We start from the raw sequence: 21850 nt of genomic DNA, 5'->3' as shown, positions 1-21850 counted from the left end.
GGTGAAATATACTTATTGTCACTCGTATTCATATTATTTAGGTTGCAACAATAGTGTCAAACATGAACCCTGGCATTAGTGCGACAACGGACTCTGAAGAAGTGATGCTTTTACAGCAGGCATTACTGTGGTCCTTATATGATGCTGGGCATCTAGCTAAATATCCTATGGCAATTGGTAAGAAACCATTTACAAGCTGTCTTTTCTCTCATTAATTGTAGGTTTTGCATCTTAGACTGGTTCATTGTGAAAATGTTTTTTGGTGAAGGATACCTCCCCATTTTCTGATGGTAGATGAAACCTTAAGTTCAACCCAGTAAAATTTGAACATTTAGCAGCTTTATTGGTTTGGTAGTCATAGATCCCAACTTTTAAGTACTTAGGCTCCTATTACCTGCTGGGTAAGGTATATGGCAGTTGGGGTTCTTTACTGTCATTTTAATATTCACAAATCCCAAATAGTTCATTAGATTTGTGCATATGCATTTTTATTTAAGGATTAAGCCTTATATGTGTAAAGTAGGTTCAGGATATTTACTTAGTCCATTTATAAGATTGTTGCTTTGGACTTTTATCTCCTTGTTGTAATGCTGATTTGTGTGGCTTTTTAACATTGCTTCATATACTGGGTTGCTCAAAGATGGTGGATTCCCCATAGAAAACAAGTGGTTCTGAATTAAAATTTAATATGATACAAGTTTTGCAGTCCCCTACAGAGATGGACATAATGGATACAGAGAATGAATGGTCCCTTTCTGTTTTTCTGTATTACCAGATTTATCATCATTGTAGTTGGTTAAGACATATCATGAAAGCTGTCTGTTTACGAGTTTTATATGTTTAATTGTACGAGACATTTATATTAAAATATTTAATTTACGTTTTTTTTTTTAGACAATTTGGGTGATCTGGAAGAAATGATGCCAACAAAGGGTCGACAACCTGCCACAAAGATGTATGAAGAAGCCATTACTAGTGCTGTTCGATACTATGATAACCAGCATGTGTATCCATATACTTATTTGGGTGGATATTGCTACAGAAATAAATTGTACAAACAAGCTTTGAAGTACTGGGCCAAAGCTGCTTCTGTTATCAAGAAGTAAATATCAAGTTTGTGTCTGTGAGACTTTTGATATATCTTAACACATTAATATTGTACACTGTTTGTAACAGTACAACTAATTTTTGTGTTTACCTACATTCTAGTTACAATTACTCACGGGATGATGAGGAAATATACAAGGAGTTCCTGGAGATTGCTAATGAGCTAATACCACACATCATGCGAGTTGTCAGCTCCGGCATTTCGGCAAGATCCATTCTGAAAGATCCTGAATGCTTTGCGTATCTAATAGAGTTCTATGATGGCATCTGTGAGTGGGAAGAAGGATCTGCTACACCTGTTCTTCACATCGGCTGGGCTAAAGCCCTGTTCAATACAATTTCCAAATTTGATGCTCATGTCAGATCTCACGTGAAGATGATTTGCATTGACCCAGACTCAGCAGGTAGGAAAGCAGTGGTTTTAAAGTCTTTTTACCCTAAAACTACATTAGTAAATTATGTTATATGAGATGAATCGCACCTGCTATTAAAGTTAGCTTACATCTTCAGGGCGTTAGGTGTAGCTGGCATTTAAAATAAACAAATGAATAATGCATGGCTGAACCATATGGATTACTGGTAATCATCTGATTCCCAATAGGTGTTTTTGGGATGTTTATGTTCTCGTCAGAATTCTTTATTCCGAGTCCTTAAGCATACGGTGTGAATTGGCTGTAATAATATTGACTGTTGCTGGATGTTATTTTCATGTGCAGTATTGGGCATTTCTGTTTTGCATTATGTCATCTGACGGCAAGCAGAGATAGAATTGTTAAGTTCTGAAGGAACAATTTTTGTGTAGACCAAATGTATTCAGTTGTATGTGATGGTTATGCTGGGTGTTTTGATGAGACTTAATCATTTTATGAGGTATTGGAAGATGTGATAGACTTAAACAGTCAGTTAGGTCTAGTCATAAGTGTTATCCCTCTCTCATTCTTCCTGCCCTGTGTTCTGTTGTTCCGTGGGTGGTTTAAGAGAAAGAAAGGTGGGCATGAAGACATGAGTTTATTAATGTTATCAGTATTCTCTTGACCAAGTATATTATGGTAAGGATCGCAGTTTCCCCCCATAGTGATTGACCTTGTCCTGTTTTTTCTCTGAGGAACTGTTTATGATTTTGAGAGGTGTAGAGCAAGATTGATGGTTTAATTCAGCAGTCTTAAGGAATGAATCAAACAATCACTACTTAAGCTAAAGATTTATTTGCTGCTAGTTTTACTTACAAAATTTACAATACTTCCAGGTTGTTAACCAAGCTTCCTAAATACCTAAGAATACATTCACTCAACAACATTATTTTTCCCCTATTATTTAACTTTTGAGGTAAGTGTATCATTTTGTGGGCTTCCAGCACACAAGCATTTGAAAAACAGAAAGCTGCATAGACACCATCAGTTGCAAGTTTTTAACCTGTTAAGCATAGACACCATCAGTTGCAAGTTTTTAAATGTCTGTTTTCATGTCAGCAATGACTTGCAGAACATACTGTTTTCAGTTGGTCGCAAGATGCAGTCAGCCCCCAGCATTCAAATCGATGGGATAGAAGAACTCTGGTTCAACCACCTTGAAGAAACAAACTTGTAAATTTTCAGTTGAAAAAGAGAATCCATAAATACTAATTTGATGATGAAATCATTGATTACCTCTAAAAACACAAACAGATACATTTGTCTCCACAATCAAGATGGATTGTGTGCCCCTTTTAATGGTTCAAACAATAATAGTGCAAATATAAAATAATAGTAGGGTTTTTACATCATTTAATAAAATTCCTACTCTTAACTACAGTGCGAATTATAAGCATAAAAATCAATATTAACTTCATCAGTGAGTTGTCGAAAAAGCGTGTGTAATTATAAAGTTTTCAACTGTTTTGTCCACAACCACCTAAATAAACATTCCCCCTCTAAAAACACAATACAGTAACTGATAATGGTAAAAAAATTTTTAGATTTTGGTTGTCGAATTGAATTATAATTTTCAACTGTTTTGTCATTGCTTGCTAAAAAAATTTTTAGGCACAATTTTGTTCATTGAACCACAAATTGTAAAATAGACTTAAAAAATGTCTGTATGAATAATTCAGGATAGGATCAAGTAAGTTATACTGTACACTGTTTTGGAATGTTTTATGCATAGATAAACACATCTAGAAATGTTATTGTTAAAAAAAATTTTTTTAGAATGGTTCATGGACAATTTTGTTCATCACTTGTATGGCTGTGAATTGGTGAGTCCGCGAACCATGAGAATGCGAATACAAGGGTTTACTGTATTTCTTAATTCAGAGAGAGAGAGAGAAATATGAAAGCCTGGGCCAAGAAACAGGTTTGTAAGCTTTGCCTTGGTAATAAACCATTTTTCTCTTCCCTCTATACAAGAGCGACCTTCATATAGAAATGATATTAAAACATTAAATTATACTGAAATATTAAAATTATATTCCTGTAAAGTGTTTTAGGATGATAGTTTAAGGTATACATGTAAATGCAATATCAGTTTACCCTCTCTCTCCTAAGTTATTCTCTTTTTATAATAATTCATGAATAATTTCACTCTTTTGATGATTAATGTAAGGCACTTCCCATATCTCTCTCTCCCTCTCGGTAGTATATCCTTTAATAAAATATGAATTACTGTATCATTAACATAAAAACTCCAGGAAGTTCACAAAGCCATCACCAAATGAGGCATGCATACATATGTACGTGTTACAATTTTTTTAATGCTCTGACGTAGGCTCCATGACGACACACTATTGGCTGGAGGAGTTGGAAGTAGCCAATTACAGGGCTTGTAGCAAACATTCCCCCTCCCCCCCATCTCTCTCTCTCCATGATGGCATGCTATTGGCTGGAAGGGTTGGAAATAACCAATCACAAGGCTTGTAGCTCAGATGTTTTGTGTTTACAGTACTAGTCAGAAGAAAGACTTGTATTTCTCCCTCTCTCTCTCTCTGTCTCACTGAGATAAGAGAGAGATAGAGATTTTTTATGGCTGTGAATGACAAATTGTAAAAACATTAGCCTGTGAATGATCCTGGATAAGATCGAGTGGAGTTATTCACTGGTTTGGACTGTTTACATGTAAATAAACATATCTTGAAAAGTGATTTCTAAAGAAAATGTTTAGGTTGGGTCATAGACAATTTTGTTCATCACTTGTACAGCACTGTGAACGACAAATTGTAAAAAAAATACCTTCAATTTTGACCTCGGGTCACTCGTAAATTTTGTACTGACGTCCGCGTATACGCCGATGTCCGCACACCGCTTTATAAGCGGGTCGCTTCCTCAATAAACTATTTTGTCTTCCTGTTCTTTCTTTCGCACCCTCTCACAATAGCACCAATCAAAACAACAATAACCTCCTCATCCGATGATGCCATCTTGTGCACTGTGAAGTGGACTGCGACGTGCTACCTTGGTCTGAAATCACCGTGCCACTCATCACTTGCCTCTTGCCACCTGCCGCTTGCAACTTACCACGTTGGTGTGAAAGCGCCCTAAGAGTCTGTGATAATAAAGCTATATACAACCAATGGGTGTGATTTATTGCCAGCCCCTCTATCCCCTTGTTAGATAGAGGGTGGGATTTCTCCTGTTGATCTAAATAAAACAGATAATAGAAAGGTGCTCAGTTGCACAACTCTCCTGCATCAGTCACCGATCCAGCACGTGACGGCTCGTTAACCTCCCCTCTGCCTGCAAGGAAGAGGAAGGTTAGTGGAAAAAAAAAGGAAGGAAGCCTGTCACTCACACATGCTCTCTCTTTCACAACCGAACACCTTAGGCGAGATGCTACCCGCCCCGCTAGGGGAGCCAGGTAAGCTACACAACTTGTTGAGCAGCCACCAGAGGACCCAAGGAATCGGTGTCCAAGGACTTGTGGGGAATGTCCCGAAGGTAGAAGGATGTGAAGGTGGTCTGGCTCAACCACATCCTCATCCTCAGTACGTGAGGAACCAACAGATTCTTCTTGAATGTGAGGGACAGACCAAAACCCCCAACCTCATTAGCTCTCTCCCAGAACGTACTGGTGTCCTCCTCGCTAGATGTAGAGTACACCCGTTTGATCACCTCATGAAGCCAGAAAGAGATAGTGTTCTTGGACGCCTCTTTCTTGGTCAAGCCAGTGCTAATGAAGAGTCATCGACACTCAGGCCGGAGATGTCAAGTCCTCTTAAGATAGCACCGCAGCACCCTAACAGGACAGAGTAGCATCTTGTCTGGATCATTATCAACAAGGTCCTTTAGGGAGAGGATTGAGAAGGACTCAAATCTGGCCTCAGGGACCAACGGATTCTGAGTCTTTGCTGTGAAATTGAGTGTAACGTATCTCCATCCCCTCAAGTGCTTAACGTTGAAGGAGTCCATGAAGTTCGCCTATTCTCTTCGCTGATGCCAGGGCAAGCAAGAAAACGGTCTTGAGGGTCAGTTCCCTGTCTGATGACTCTCATAAAGGCTTGTATGGTGCATGAGTCAGGCTCCTAAGAATGAGAGACATCACATGCAGGGGTGCCTGAGTTCCCTGGGAGGGCAATACCTTTCAGAGTTTCTCATCATCAAAGAAATCTCCAGCAAGGAGGAGATATCAGTGCCAGAGCGGCCCTGTAGCCCTTAACAGCTAAGACAGAGAAGGTTCTCTTGGCAAAGAAAGATGAGAAAGTGTGCTACCTTCTGAATAGTAGCTGCGACTGGAGAGAGACCCCGTGTACAACACCAACCACAGAAGACGGCCCATTTCCCCTGGTACAAAGATGCAGAGGATTGACGTAGGTGGCCAGACATCAGTGTTGCTGTGCAGCGAGAGAAGTTTCTCGCTAACAAGAGATACTGGATAGTCTCCAGTCGTGAAGTGAAAGGGACTCCACCGACTGGTGGCACCGTTCTATGTGTGTTTGGCACAGAAGGTTGTACCAGGAGGAATCTCTCTCGGTGCCTCGGAGAGCAGAGCTAGCGGGTCCGGATGCTATACAACATGTGGCCATTTGGGAGCCACTAGGGTCATTTTGAGATTTGGGGTGATCATTGCCCTGTCGAGCACCTTGTGAATCAGACAAAATGGAGGAAAAGCTTACATGTTGAGGTTTCCCATGGGTGCTGGAATGCGTCCTCTGCTGCAGCCCATTGGTCTGGTAAGACAGAACAAAACACCTGCAGCTTTCTGTTGTGCCATGTGGCAAACAGATTAATGGACGGTCTACCCCAAAGGTTGAACTGTCTCTCCATAATGTCTAGGTGAAGGGACCACTCTGTCCCTATTACCTGACCCTGGCGACTGAGCTTGTCTGCCACTACATTCCTCTTGCCTGGAATGTATCTGGCTGACAGCTCTACCAAGTGTGCTACTGCCCACCCATGCACCTGCACTGTCAACAGGTGTAGTGGAAGAGACACTAGGCCTCCTTGCTTGTTGACGCATGCCACTACCGTTGTTGTGTCGCTCATCACCACCACCGAGTGGCCCATCACTAGATCCTGAAACTCTTGGAGAACCAGGAAGGTTGCCTTGAGCTCCAGGATATTGACGTGAAGGTGCCTGTTGTTTCGACTCCACATACCTGAAGTCAGCAACTCCTCCAGGTGTGTGCCCCATCCCTTGGTCGATGCACCCAAGAACAGAAGGATCTCCAGAGGGGGAGTGTGTAGAGACACTCTTGTTATGAGGATCCTGTTGTCTAGCCACCAGACTCAGCCTCAGTCCTGTCTCATTCCTTCGGAGAGAGGAATGGGAAGGAACAGGAAGTCCCTTGCTGGAGACCAGAACTCCTTTATTCTCCACTGAAGGGAATGAAGATGAAGCCGCCCTTGAGGGACCAGCTTCTCCAAGGACGACAGGTGACTGAGAATGACTTGCCACTGCTGAGCTGTTACTCCCATTGAGACAGGAACAACTGCGCTGCCTCCCTGAACCTGCTGATACACGAGTCTGAGGGGAAGACTCTCACTGGGTACGAGATCGGACTTCTCAAAGTTTACGACTCCCAGTTCATGGCAAAACTCAAGAAGACGATCATTGTCCTGGAGCAACTGTGACCGAGAGCTCACGAGGACTAGCCAGTTGTTTAGATACCTACTAGACCTTGGTCGATGCATCCGATAACAGAAGCATCTCCGGAGGGGGAGTATGTAGAGACACTCCTATTACGAGGATCCTTGTTGTCTAGCCACCAGGCTAAGTCCTGTTTCACTTCCTTGGAGAGAGGAATGGGAAGGAACGGGGAGTCCCTTGCTGGAGACCAGAACTCCTTTATTTTCCACTGAAGGGAACGAAGGTGAAGCTGCCCACGAGGGACCAGCTTCTCCAAGGATGACAGGTGACTGAGAACAACTTGCCACTGCTGAGCTGGTTACTCCCCTCAAGACAGGAACAACTGTGCTGCAAAGAGGAACAACTGTGCTGCCTCCCTGGACCTGCTGATTCATGAGTCTGAGGGGAAAACTCTAACAGCTGTCATATCTATCAGCATGCCCAGGTACTTTATCCTCTGCTTGGGTATGAGATTGGACTTCTCGAAGTTTACTACAGCTCCCAGTTTGTGACAAAACTCAGGAAGACGATCCCTGTGCTGGAGCAACTGCGACCGAGAGCTCATGAGGACTAGCCAGCCATGGAGATACCTCACTAGACGTATTGCGTGAGAGTGAGCCCAAGACATCACCAGGATGAATTCTCGCATAAACACCTGGGGAGCGGTTGAGAGCCAAAAACAGAGTGCCCTGAACTGGAATACTGTCTTCCCAAGGATAAAGCAGAGGTACTTGCGAGGGGACTGATGGATGGGTATTTGGAAATATGCATCCTTCAGGTCCACTGTAAGCATGAACTTGGACTCCCTGATGGTTGCAAGCACAGAACGTGTCATTTCCATCTTGAACCAAATCTGGTGAATGAATTTGTTCAAGGGAGAGAGGTCTGTGACAAGCCTGCAACCCTCTATCACTTTCTCTGTGAAAAAGACTCCGCTGCAAAAGCATGGGAACTGGCCTGTCATGACTTCCACAGTGTCTTTCTTCAGCATCACTCCCACCTCTCCCCGAAGGGCGAGGTCCTTCCGAGAGGCAGGAAGGTACATCTGGAGATGGACCAGATTGTTAGTGAGAGGTAGCCAAGACTTGAAGGGAAGTACACAGTGAACCCCCGTATTTACAGGAGATGCGTACCAGATCCCCTCCCCCACAAGTAGTTAAAATTTGTGAATAGTTAACACCCCCTCTAAAAATGCTTATAACTGCCTATCTTGAAAGTCCAAATACCAAATGTATACTTAAAGTATCATCCTACATCAAATATGCCGTAAATTATTATCTTATTACTGTGTTAATCTTTGAAATTACATTATAATATCATTTCAAAGTCATCTTAAACATTAGTACCCTTAAAAATATATACATATGTACTTCCAACCCTTCCAGTCAAAACAGAAAGATAGAGTGACTTACCACTAATTTATGTTTGGCCAGTACAAGCAAAAAAAAAGAGAGAGAGAGAGAGAGAGAGAGAGAGAGAGAGAGAGAGGAGAGGGAGGAAGAGAGAAGAGAGAGAGAGAGAGAGAGAGAAAGAAAAGAACTGAAATGTTATGTATTATTTCATCTTATTACATATTATTTAATCTTACAGTATTATTACAGTGTGTCCTTGACTTACGGTGGGGGATCCGTTCCAGCAGCGCAAGTTGATTTCTGCCGTAAGTCGATTTTTCTCCATTATTGGCACTTTAACAGCGCTTATGGTGCCGTAACTTTGTTTGCATCAAGTTACAGCATTGTAAGCGCTGTTAACTTGATGTCTATTCTTGCTGTTAGTGCCATCAACGTCACTTAAGGCGCCGTAATGTAAGCGCTGTAACTTCATGCAGCATCAAGTTACGGCACAGTAAAACGCTGTTAACGACGCTGAAAAAGCACCATAAGATTGAAACACCATAGGTCGGTGGCGCCGTAAGTTGAGGACGCACTGTATTATTATTATTATTATTATTATTATTATTATTATTATTATTATTATTATTTGGAAATTAGTAAATCATTATTTTATCATAAAAAATTTATTTAGTCATGAAAATAACATTAAAATACACTAATTAGTGAATATCTCAAGTGACAAAAGAGAGAGAGAGAGAGAGAGAGAGAGAGAGAGAGAGAGAGAGAGAGAGAGAGAGAGAGAGAGAGAGAACTGAAATAGTAAGGGAGAAAAAGAGAGATAAACATTACGTATTATTTTATCTTATATATTATTTAATCTTACAGTATTATTATTATCATCATCATTATTATTTAGTCTTATTAATCTTTGTAATATTTGAAAATTAGCAAATCATTATTTTATCATAAAAATGTATTTAGTCATGAAAATAACATCGAAATACAGTAAACCCCCCATATTCGCGATCTCACAATTCGCGGACTCACATATTCACGGATTTCTCTGTGGAACGTATCTACCCATTATTCGCGGAAAATTCGCCCATTCGTGATATTTTTCATTGAGAAATATTCACTAATTACTGTATTTTCATCTTATTTTCATGACTAATGCTCAAGTTATGATAATTCACCTTATGATAATTCGATTTTGCAATGGGGTAAGCAATTAATACCGATAGACAATATTTAATTATAAAATATTTTAAAATTTCGTGCGGGCGCAGGCAGCAGCTTCTAGTTAAAAAGTAAAAGAATGATAAGTGTGTTGTTAGTAACATTATACTCTTGCGTAAGTGTGTATAGCCATAAACAACTGACTGAGAAGCTGTTGTTTTGCTTATAACCAAATCGGATAACAACAGCCGTTTACCTGGTATTTCAGCCATCGTACGGTAATAAACAATTAGCTTATAGCACAAATGACGTTAAGTAGGATAGGACTGATATATTTTTACATTATACCTTTATTCAGTATGTATAAAAGATCATCAAGAAATATACTGCTAAATTTAAGCTCGCAAGTTGTAGCTGAAGCTGAGAAAATGTTCAAGCTGCCAATGACTATACTGTAAATTATCGTGCATCGGCAACATGAATGAAACTCGATCGTAATTAAAACTGGAGAGAAAGTATTTTAATCAAAACTACTGGGCATGAAATAACATATTACTGTTATTTTTATGCTGATAAATGATAAATACGTAAAGCTCGTATTATGATGAAATCAAGTGAAAATAGCAAACAGAATCTTGAATTTTTTTTTACACAAAATAAATGTCCCCAAATGGCCATCGTCATCTATTAATGAAAAAATAGATAAATTAATTTCACATCGAGATGTATTTTAGTTGTATTTCGACTTAAAAACACTTCGTATAATGAAAAATAACCTTGCCCCATGCAAATAAAGTATCTAGAGTTTCATTTACGTTAACGAGAAGCAAGAAAAGCACTCTGAACTGAATTAAGTACGGCGAAATAAAACCCGCATAAACGATTTCCAAACCAAAACAGAGTATTTTATTACACCCTCTTCAATGGTTTCTCTGTCCACCAGTCCACTACAGTCCCCATTGGCTTAAATTAAGAACCTAAAATCTTCTGGAAACATTCCTATGAAGTTAAATGTAATGGATTTTGTGTTACGGTTCCCTGGAGAAAGGGACCATGACATAATTGGCCACCTTATGGCCAGGATTGGGTTCTGTTGTGGCTGCTGGTTCAGCGATTTCTTTGGGGAGGTGTAAGCGTGTAATGTAAAAAAAATTTTCTAATTTTTTTTTCTTGTAAGCAGGGAGGTGTAAGGTACTTCAGTTGTTTGAAGTAGTTGATTTGAAATGGCCTCGTTTCAGCTATCTGACTGTCCTCCTGTGTGTCATGTGCAGAGGCAAGGTGAAGTTTGTCTCTCACTTTTTCTTCATAGTCAGTCAGGATTTGAAAAGCGGATCGACCGTTTCTCGACCAACCTCAAGTTGGAAATGGAAGCAGCAGCAACTTTTGGAATATTACCTTGTGGTTGGTAATTATTATTGCTCGAGGATGGTAATGGCTGAGCATTGATCATCGGAAAGGAAAACGTGTTCTTCAGTGGCAATGAGCACTGTTGTCCCATCGGCACCATGGGAGTAGTTCGATGGAGGATCGGTGATGTCTCAGCAGTATGGCAATGGTAGTCCTCGAGGTTCTGCAGTGATGACATGGATGGATACTGCTGTGATGAGTACGTCAGTTCAGTTCTGAGGATGGTGGTGACTGAACCCTGGTCATCAGTTTTGAAGATGTGTTCTTCTTTGGCAACATGGTTGTTTCGCATTGGCGCTGTGGTGGTCGTACAGTAGAGGATATCGGTGATAGTTCAGCAGTGTGGCGATGGTCGTCCTTGAGAATCTGTGGTTACAATGTTAGGGGATACCAATGTTTTTGGATACCATTATTACTCCTGAGGATACCGTTTACCATTATTGATTATTGAGCAATTATTATTATTAGGATGGAATTCGAGTACGGGTATGACTTGTGTTGAGCAGAAGTAGCTCATGTTGATGAATCATGTTTATGATGTTAATGTATTGTTCGTTTGTATGTTAAAATAATATGGAGAGTGTGTAATGCTGCCGATATTATTTATATTGAAGGTTTATTTTACGAGTTTATTTATGGAGGAATTGTTAAAGTAATGTGGAGATTGTGTAAGGCTGCTGATATTATTTTTATTGAAGGTTTATTTTACGAGTATATTGACTGAGGAATTGTTAAAGTATTATGGAGAGTTTATGGAGGTTTGATAAAGTTAAAGTAATATGGTTATTTTGAATTTTTGAGTAAAAAAATAATTATGGTAATGATCGTGATTATGAGTTTGTCTGTCCGCTTTCTGAATCCTGGTCTCAGTGTAAATATGTAAAGTAATTAGGATTAACCCTTAAACGCCTATTGGACGTATCATACGTCGACTAAAATTGTCTGTTGGGTGCCGAGTGGACGTACCGTACGTCGACTACAAAAAATTTCAACCTTTGGTCAACTTTGACTCGACCAAAATGGTTGAAAAACGCAATTGTAAGCTAAAACTCTTACATTCTAGTAATATTCAATCATGTACCTTCATTTTGCAACAAATTGGAAGTCTCTAGCACAATATTTCGATTTATGGTGAATTTTTGAAAAAAACTTTTTTCTTACGCACGGGCGGTAACTCAACCGAAAATTTCATAAATTCTTTCGTCATTTTGTCGTAATTTTTGCACTGTTCTATATCTATATTAGCCGTTACATAAAGTTTTATATATGAAAATGTGCGCAATTTCATGTACAATACAGCAAAATACAACCCATGGTTGTAGCTTTTATCAGTTTGGAAATATTTTCAATAACTGCCAAAATTTCAACCTTCTGTCAAATTTGACTCGACCGAAATGGTCACAAAACGCAATTTTAAGCTAAAACTCTTACATTCTAGTAATGTTCAATCATTTACCTTCATTTTGCAACCAATTGGAAGTCTCTAACATAATATTTCGATTTATGGTGAATTTTTGAAAAAAACTTTTTCCTTACGTCCACGCCAGAAATTCTTTTGTCACATTGTCATAATGTTTGCACTGTTTTATATTAGTCGTTACATAAAGTTTTATATATGAAAATGTGCGCAACTTCATGTAGAATACAACAAAAAATAACTCATGGTTGTAGCTTTTATCAGTTTTGAAATATTTTCATATAAATCACGATAACTGCCAAAATTTCAACCTTCGGTCAACTTTAACTCGACCGAAATGGTAAAAAATCGCAATTATAAGCTAAAACTCTTACATTCTAGTAATATTCAATCATGTACCTTCATTTTGCAACAAACGAGAAGTCTTTAGCACAATATTTCGATTTATGGTGAATTTCTGAAAAAAAAAACTTCTTCCTTACGTCTGCGCGCGGTAACTCGGCCGAACATCTCAAATTCTTTTGTCATGTTGTCGTAATGTTTGCATTGTTTTACATTAGTTGTTACATAAACTTTTATATATGAAAATGTGCGCAATTTCATGTAGAATACAACAGGAAATAGCTCATGGTTGTAGCTTTTATCAGTTTTGAAATATTTTCACATAAATCACGATAACTGCCAAAATTTCAACCTTCGGTCAACTTTAACTCGACCGAAATGGTCAAAAAACGCAATTGTGTAAGCTAAAACTCTTACATTCTAGTAATATTCAATCGTTTAACTTCATTTTGCAATAAATTGAAAGTCTCTAGAACAATATTTCGATATATGGTGAATTTTTAAAAAAACATTTTCCTTACATCTGTCTTGTGTAACTCGGCGAACATCTCAGAAATTCTTTTCGTCTCGTTGTTGTAATATTTGCACCGCTTTATATTAGTCGTTACATAAAGTTTTATATATGAAAATGTGCGCAATTTCATGTACAATACAACAAAAAATAACTCATGGTTGTAGCTTTTATCAGTTTTGAAATATTTTCATATAAATCGTGAAAAATAGAAAAAATTTGACCTTTGGTCAAATTTAACTCGACCGAAATGGTCTAAAACTGCAATTATAAGCTAAAACACTTACAGTCTAGTAATATTCAATCAATTAGCTTCATTTTTCAACAAATGGGAAGTCTCTAGCACAATATTTCGATTTATGGTGAATTTTTGAAAAAAACATTTTTTTATGTCCGCGAGTTACGTATTCATGCATCATTTTGTGATAATATTTTCTCTGTGTTGCTTTGATAATTTTTAAATTTGTTATATACCAAAATCATCGCAATTTAGTGTACAATACAACTAAAAAAAATTAACTCGTTAGCTTTAACCGTTTTGCTTACAGCGCGATTTGTATACAATTATATACGAGTTTTTTTTTTCTCTGTCATATATTCCAATATTTATATATGATCATGATATTTATTTTCATTTCTGATGGTTGCATACTAAACATCAGGCAATGACAAAAAAAAAAATGAGCCAAAAATGAACTCTTAATCTTGAAAACTAAGCGTGCTGTGATTTTTTGAAAAAACTTTTTTCCGCTTTGGCGCTAACTCACGAATTGCCGCATACGGGAGACGTTTTTGTAAATAGGGCTTCGGCGTTAAAGGGTTAATAAACTAGGTTTAAGGTAACCAGAATATTTTATTACACCCTCTTCAATGGTTTCTCTGTCCACCAGTCCACTCCAGTCCCCATTGGCTTAAATTAAGAACCTAAAATCTTCTGGAAACATTCCTATGAAGTTAAATATAATGGATTTTGTGTTACGGTTCCCTGGAGAGAGAAAGGGCAGCATGTGGAGGGGAACACTGTCCCTAGCGTCCTGCTCTCTCTTCTTGCTCCTGTCCCCATTTGACTAGAAGGAGGTCTGAAAGGAGCAGGACTGTGTACCCTTCCTGGTGGGGGCAGAAGAAGGCTGGTTATTCCTACGAGGACCCTTTGAACCCTGGGACTTCTTAGAGTCTGTAGAGGAAATGCCAGCCTGACCTGAAGGTCAGGCCACAATGACACGCGAAGACCTGGAGATCTTTGCCACTACCTGTTGGACAAGCCGGTCATTATTCTCGACCCAATGTTTGCCTGCCATGGCATCCACCAACTCTCGAGGGAAGTAAGGGGTGGGACCCAGCAGTGGTACATTCCATAAAGCCAGTGCTGACTTGAGCCCACAGACTTGGATACCTGATTCAGGACAGCATCCCTCCTAAGTACCAAGTTTGCCCACAGGTTAGCCATCTGGTTGGCTAGGTAGGTGATGGTCCTACCTCCAGACCAGCTCAGTCCCGCGAAGGTGGCATCCTCCTCAGGTTTCTTGGAACCGGAAGAAGCAGTGGCCTTGAACAATGTGAGGGACCACAAGTCCAGCCATGAGACTGCAAGAGGGTGATACCCTCAGCACCAAGCTGCTGCAGTGACAGACCCGGACCGAGCGAACCAAGTCCAAATCAACCTGTTTGGGCGGCAAGGGCTTCTCTGAGGGCATATAGCAGTGCTTCTGTTAAGGAAGGGGAGGAGGAAGCATCTCATATGAGTGGCTAAAGCAAAGTGAATTCTCCTCCCCAGAGACCAGAGAGTTCACTTGCTCCAAAACCCCTTCAGAAAGATTGGACTATGGCAGGCCTAACCAGGCTCGGGGTTCCTTCGTGGCTGTGGCCCCTTCCCCGGGATTGTTGTTTGGACGAATCAACCCCACAATCTCTGAAAAGGTCCTCTGCAGCTCAGGGGTATCTGTGTCCTAAGGGAAAGGACCCTCGGTTTCTTTCAGAACACAGTCCTCCTGGGCTACTTTCCCGCGGGAGGGAGACCCTCAGCAGAACCCCAGGCTCCTGTTCAACCACTTGGGCATACGATTGAGTTGATCCAAAGACCGAACCCAGAACGTAAGCCTTTGTGGGAGGGCTGTGTTGAGACAAGGCATTCTAACTATGAACAATTCTTTCTGACTCACGGCCCCCCAAGAGGTTGAGGGAAGAGGTGAGAGGGCCCGAGTACCTTGTACCTTTCTCTGACCTGCCGGAAACCAGAGCTCCAACAGGAGAGGAAAGCCGTAAGTGACTGTCAACCCGCGGTGACAGTGACTGCACAGGTCTAGGAGAGTGCACGCACTCAGCGAACGTGGGCAAGGGCTATCCCAAGGAAAGCAAACAGGTTCACGTGCACATGTCTGGAAGCCATCCCCAGGTGAGCTGGCTTGTTTGCAGGAATGCAGATGAGGGCTGATCCAGTGAGAGCGATTGCACACTCACGATTGTGTACTCAGGCTGTACTCTCAGTGTACTCCAGTCTTCTCTAGGTAAGCAGACAGCTACACCTGTGCGGGACCCTGGCCATGTACTCGAGCGAGCACTGGCAAGGGGTGAGGCAGCACCTGTATTCTTTGCACTCACTTTCTCTCTCTTAGAAGGGGCTACACCAGCCCATGGACTGGTAGAGGTGACTCAAGGATTCGAAGAAACCCGAGTACCTGGTGTGTGAAGCAGGTCTCCTTGGAGGTCTGCGCACCTGGTGCTTTCAGGTCACGTGAGGTACGATCCTTGGTTGCTCTCTCTACCCAAGCGTTTGGAGGAACTCGGGCAGAGGTAGGCTCTATACTAGTTTGAGAAGGAGTCCTCCTGGAACTAGTATTGGTGACGTGGGTCTTCTTGGAGGCCCGTGCACCTGATGTTCCCGAGTCACCCACAGTCCCTGAGTCCGAAGACCAGGGAGACTCCCCGAGAAATCCCTCTGCCTCTTCCGTGGAAGGAAGCAGCTCTTCGGAAGCCCCAGAACGGGACTTCTTCAGGCAGGGAGAAGCGACCTTCTTCCTCTGCTTGTGAGCTTTGGAAGAAGGAGGTTGGGGAGGTGGCAGAAGACAATGACGAAGACGATGGTGATACCTTATGGGTCCTTTTCTTCAACTTCTTGCTGTATGCCTTCTTCATCAGGGAGTGCAGGAGAGCATCCCCCCAACCGGAGGATGGCAGCAGGAGCACAGACGACAGGCATGGAGATAGAAGGAACCAGCAGTGGGTCTCTAACCAGTTGACATGGTTACTGTGGCAGTAGTCACAGTGACCGAAGCAGCAGGCACTAAAGGGGCTTGAGAGGCCCTCAGGTGGCTGAGCAAACCCTGCACCGAAGGCACACCCAAGAGACCCAGAGAGTGCCAAGTCTCTCAAAGCTCCTTGGTCTCTCGAACACCTGCAAAAGTCAAGTAAGTAGAGGAAGCCTCTCTTCGCTCCAAAGGGGATTCCTCCCTCTCTGAAAGAACAGAGATCGTCCTGGTCCCCTGCCCCCCCACAACAACTTCCGCCTGATGAAACAAGCGAAGACAACAAGGGTGAAATCGCTCTCGTAGGAGTAACGCCAGTGAGTGGGAGTTTCGCAGGAGGTAAGAATGAACAAAAAGGATTGGCAACACAGGAATCATTGGGGGCATGTTACCACCAGACGAAGCCTTGAAAGCCTTTTTCTTGTACTTCCTCTGCGAAAACCTCACCCATTGCACAGGAGACCAGTCACAACACTTGTCACAAACACTTTCAGGGTTGCAATCATGCCCTCTGCAATTTATGCAGAGGACATGATTGTCTACATCAGTGGACGAGCGGTAATGATTACAAGGCTTAGAGGTGGTACCAGGACACACGCTTGGTACCGGCCTTCCACTTGTCAGGCTTATCACTTGATTTGTGGGTTTGTGTAATTATCACAAACACAACTACACATGATATATATAGCAAGGAAAAACAAGAAACAGTCCCACCAGGAGTGTAGCAAAAACCAAGAAAAATGGCAGGCAGGGCAGAGGGTACAGAAGAGTTCCTCATTGCACGACGGCCAAAAGCAAGGTGAATGCTTACTGTCCAGATGGGCTGGACTCCCACCAGTCAGATGGTAGTTAACTACCTAACCACCTTCTTTAAAAGTTAAACGACCATTTTCCAGCTGTGCTGAAGAAATTCCACATGCAAAGACGGATGGGATGTATAGTGTAGGAATAAACTAGTGTAGAAATAAAACTGCAGAGATGCTGGTTGAGAGTGGTTGGCAGTAATGTATCATACCTACAACTTTGGATAGCAGCTTAGTTCTGTTATTTAGATAAAAGTGTACAATAATGTCATGGATGTGTTAACAGTTTTACATATCACATTGTAGTTTTACATTGTAGAACTTGGTATTTGTAATAGAAACAATTACATTGCATGTGTAAAGAATACATGAAGTTTCATTCATGTAATTAGCAATCCAATTTTAGAGAATTACCATTGACAAGACTTCACACCTGCTATGCCAATGGCTTATTAAGGGCTCAGATTCATTTTGGTGGTACTTGGAGATGTGAAGTTACTAGCTCAGATTCATTTTGATGGTACTTGGAGATGTGAAGCTACTAGTTTTGAGATGTAACTGTTATGTTGTAGATCTTTCAGATAATGGGGACCTTCAGGGATCTGCTGTGGAAAAAGCAGCAGCAGCAGAGGCCAGAACATCGCAAGATCAGAATGGCAATATGGCAACTGATTGCATTAACTTGACCGAAGAGGTAAGATCATTGTAATTAGTGTATTTTGTTAGGTTTAGCTTTAAACCTTCTGTGAACCCTTTCTGTTGTGATTCAGATACAGTGGTTTGTGAGTGTTGAATTTAGACAGGAATAATATACTGTGGGACTTGAGAGGACTGGGAAGAACTGTATTGACAGTTTTAAGGCGAGAGATAAGATGGAAACTAGTACTGTAATCCTTAAATTATATGGATTAACAGAGCCAAGGACCTGTCAGATAATGGTGAAATCCAGATAAGGGTAAGTAAAAAAATCTAGGGGTGTTCAAGGGCATCTCCGTACCCTTCCTCACCTAACCTTGTCAGTACAACATAACTGCAAACACGCAATATGCATATAAACTACAGCCATCATATTTTAAACTGAAAACTTTATGCAAGCTGAAATTATCTACCTTTTTTCCCCGTATTGTTAACAAAATATACTGCATAAGTCCCCAGGTTCCAACCCCTTGTCGAGGCGGGGGAGCTTGGGGGCCAGCTGAAGGGATCGAATGCACTATTTGTCTTCAATCTCTGCAGTGGGCTCAACTAATTGGTTGGAAATCTTCTCCTTTTTACTTCTTTTCCTATAAGTGTTTGTGCTTCCCTCTTCCTGTATCGGTGACGACCTTTGCACGGAATTATGGTAATGACTGTTCTTTGAACATGATGCATCAATTTAGTATAATTAACAGATAGGTGACTCCCACCCAACTGCTTAGTGGACCCTCCTATCCCTCTTCTTCTTTGTTACGTATGCTAACCTACACTTTCCAACTTTCTCTTTTGCTTCCTAGGGAGGTTTGGTAGCTAAGTGCCTCTTTAGCATCGCATTTGAAACCACCCCAGTCATGAGATATACCATAAGGTCCCTACTCAGTGCAAGGGTCACAAGCTTGTAGGCTGGTGGATGTACAATGCGGGCTGCATAGGTTGTCAACTCTTCTCACCACTCCCAGTACACATGCAGGATGACTTTGCTGGCCCCATTCTTGAGGGGACAAAACCCAAGAGGACAAATGACTTGTTTGTCAAAGTCCATCATAGCTCAGTTCTGAGGCCTCGCGTGTGTAAATTATCATACTCTGGACATTGCTGATCTCGACAAAGTATCTCTTTTCATGTACCTCAAATCTCTCCTCGACTGAATATAGCCAGAGTAACAAAGGAATTATCAAAAGCGCTCCAGGCTGTATTGGGGAATCTCCTTATCCCCCTCTACCTCCAATTCCTCTTGGACCCTTATCGATGACCTCAGCACCTTCCATACCAATTGTTGACAACCAATCTGAGGAAAAGTATATCCCTGTAAAAAAAAGGACCTGGCATTGTGACAACGGAACCGTTCTCCCTTGAGCCAAATGTTTCTGTGCCTGTGTCCCAAACAAAAAAAGGAACAAAAAATAGTTCAAACTTTTCAAATACGGTCTCTCTCTGGAGTCTAAAAGAGTAAATAGAAGAAAATACAGACCTTACTCTACCTTGGTTCACTTTGATTCCCTCTTTGGAGACTCAAACTGGCCAAGGTTTTTAAATTTACAAGCTGATGGAGATTTATCTTTATTAAAATGGGAAAATTACCTGTTGAACCGATGCCCATCACAAGAGATGAGCATAAGACAAATTAAAAAAAGGGAATGGTTGATTGAAACATCAACCAGAATCTAGTCAGACAGTTATCAGAACATTAAAAATATAGAGAACATAAATATAAGTGTTACAAGACATGATGCCATGAACAGTGTACAAGGCACAGTAGTAGTGCCAAATCTAGAAGAAGAAATACAAAACCAGTCAGTATTATTAGATTCATTACAGAAAAGATACAACGTTAAAGACAGCGAAAAGTGTGAGGTCCCAAGCAGAAAAGACAAAAATAAATCAATCAAAATAGCAAAGATAAAGTTTAGTGGCCAAACCTTATTCTTGAAAATGAAAATATGGGGATTAAATAGGGAACTATGGCCTTATGTGCCAAAACCCATGCAATGCAAGAACTGTTGCAAATATGGCCACACAGCCATTAAATGTTGAACTTAAATTACTACAAGAACGAACTGGAATGTCGATCAGGGAAGCAAAGTTAGAACCAAAAGTGAGAGGATTGAATTACTCAGCTAAGACATTTAGGTATGCAGATACTTCAGAATCAAACAATACCAGAACTGAAGTGAATAACAGAAATATAGAAGTACCACCAAACAAAATACAAGATGAAAAGAACTCTTCTTAGGAAATTATAGACATCAATGACATTATCACAGTGGACAATCAATTTACCTCTTTACCGGAAATAGAAACGAACAGTGACATAGAGGAAGACGAAGAAGAAATAGAATCACACGAATGTGATAAAACAGATAACACAACTCGGAAGAGACACCTAGATAAGATCCCACCTAATTCCACCAAACCAAACTCTAAAAAGAAAAACAACCCACTCATCTCACCAAAAGCTATCATTCAAAAACAGGACACTAAATCAAACATTCCACTGTCTCCCAAAGTAACAGTACCTGTAATACCTCTAGGAGCAGAATCACATAATTCAGATAAAGTGGAAAACCAAAATATGGATGGTGATAACTACAAGGGAATGGGCATCTAGGCAATTGCCCCCCCCCATGAAAAATAATGACAAAATAATAATTTTGAAGATTTAGATAATGTAATAGAATAAATGAGACATAAAAATAGGAAAAATATTAAAAATATGATATAGAAATAATTAAATTTTTAGACAAAAATAATAACAATAATAATAATAATCTTATTGATAATAATAATGGATTCGGTATTTCCTGATAGAATAGGCGATTGCTGTCCATTTCATAATTTCAACTTATTGTAAATACTGAATGATATTCTGAAGAAAATATATATACAGTACTATGATAAGACAGAAATATTTCGCATAAAGCGAGTATTTTCCTATAGCTTTTAGCAAGAGAGAGAGAGTTAGGGGGATTCCCTCTGTCTCTCTCTGTCTCTTTCTCCCTCTCTTTATATATATATATATATATATATATATATATATATATATATATATATATATATATATATATATATATATATATATATATATATATATATATATATATATATATATATGTATGTATGTATGTATGTATGTATGTATGTATGTATGTATATATGTATATATACACATACATACACAGTGGGTGGTATAGGGACCACAACCACCAGCGTTAAGCAAAAATCCTTGTTGTTGGTATCCCCCGCTAGAAATACTTATACAGTTAACCCCCCATATTAGTGATCTGGTAAAACTAAGGTATACTTAACTTTTTCATGTTCTCACGATTCGCGGACTCATCGATTCACTGTGGAACATATCTATAAATTATTCGTGAAAATTCGGCAATTCACGGACTTTTTCATCAAGAAATATTCGCTAATTAGTGTATTTTGATATTATTTTCATGACTAAATACATTTTTTATGATAAAAAAATTATTTACTAATTTTCAAATATTAAGATTAATAATAATACTGTAATAATAATAATAATAATAATAATAATAATAATAATAATAATAATACCGTAAGATTAAATAATACGTAACTCAGAGAGAGAGAGAAACTGGTGATCTCCCTGCCATTCAGGACGGACCCGGACCTCATTAAAGCGAAGATAGGTGCTCAGAATTGATACTATTGAAATATTAGAATTATATTAGGCAGTCCCCGGTTATTGGTGGTCTTGTTTATCGGCGATTCGTTTTTCAGGGCTTGTTTAGCGACGAAAATCAGCGATT

General features: G+C 40.1%; 1 protein-coding gene across 5 annotated transcripts in view; it reads left to right on the top strand.

The window, feature by feature from the left end:
• Positions 1-21850, top strand: part of Mnn1 (menin 1) — a 253722-nt gene that overhangs the window by 186706 nt on the left and 45166 nt on the right. For 3 of the 5 annotated variants that reach the window (XM_067086512.1, XM_067086514.1, XM_067086515.1), the window contains 4 exons: positions 42-177; positions 895-1102; positions 1210-1511; positions 17948-18069. In XM_067086512.1, coding sequence (XP_066942613.1) covers positions 42-177; positions 895-1102; positions 1210-1511; positions 17948-18069 — 768 coding nt within the window. The remainder of the gene's footprint in view (positions 1-41; positions 178-894; positions 1103-1209; positions 1512-17947; positions 18070-21850) is intronic. The other 2 variants (XM_067086513.1, XM_067086516.1) reach the window with 1 other exon arrangement.

Source organism: Macrobrachium rosenbergii, chromosome 42, assembly GCF_040412425.1.
Source record: "Macrobrachium rosenbergii isolate ZJJX-2024 chromosome 42, ASM4041242v1, whole genome shotgun sequence".
NCBI lineage: Eukaryota > Metazoa > Arthropoda > Malacostraca > Decapoda > Palaemonidae > Macrobrachium > Macrobrachium rosenbergii.
This window is presented reverse-complemented; position numbering and strand designations above follow the sequence as displayed.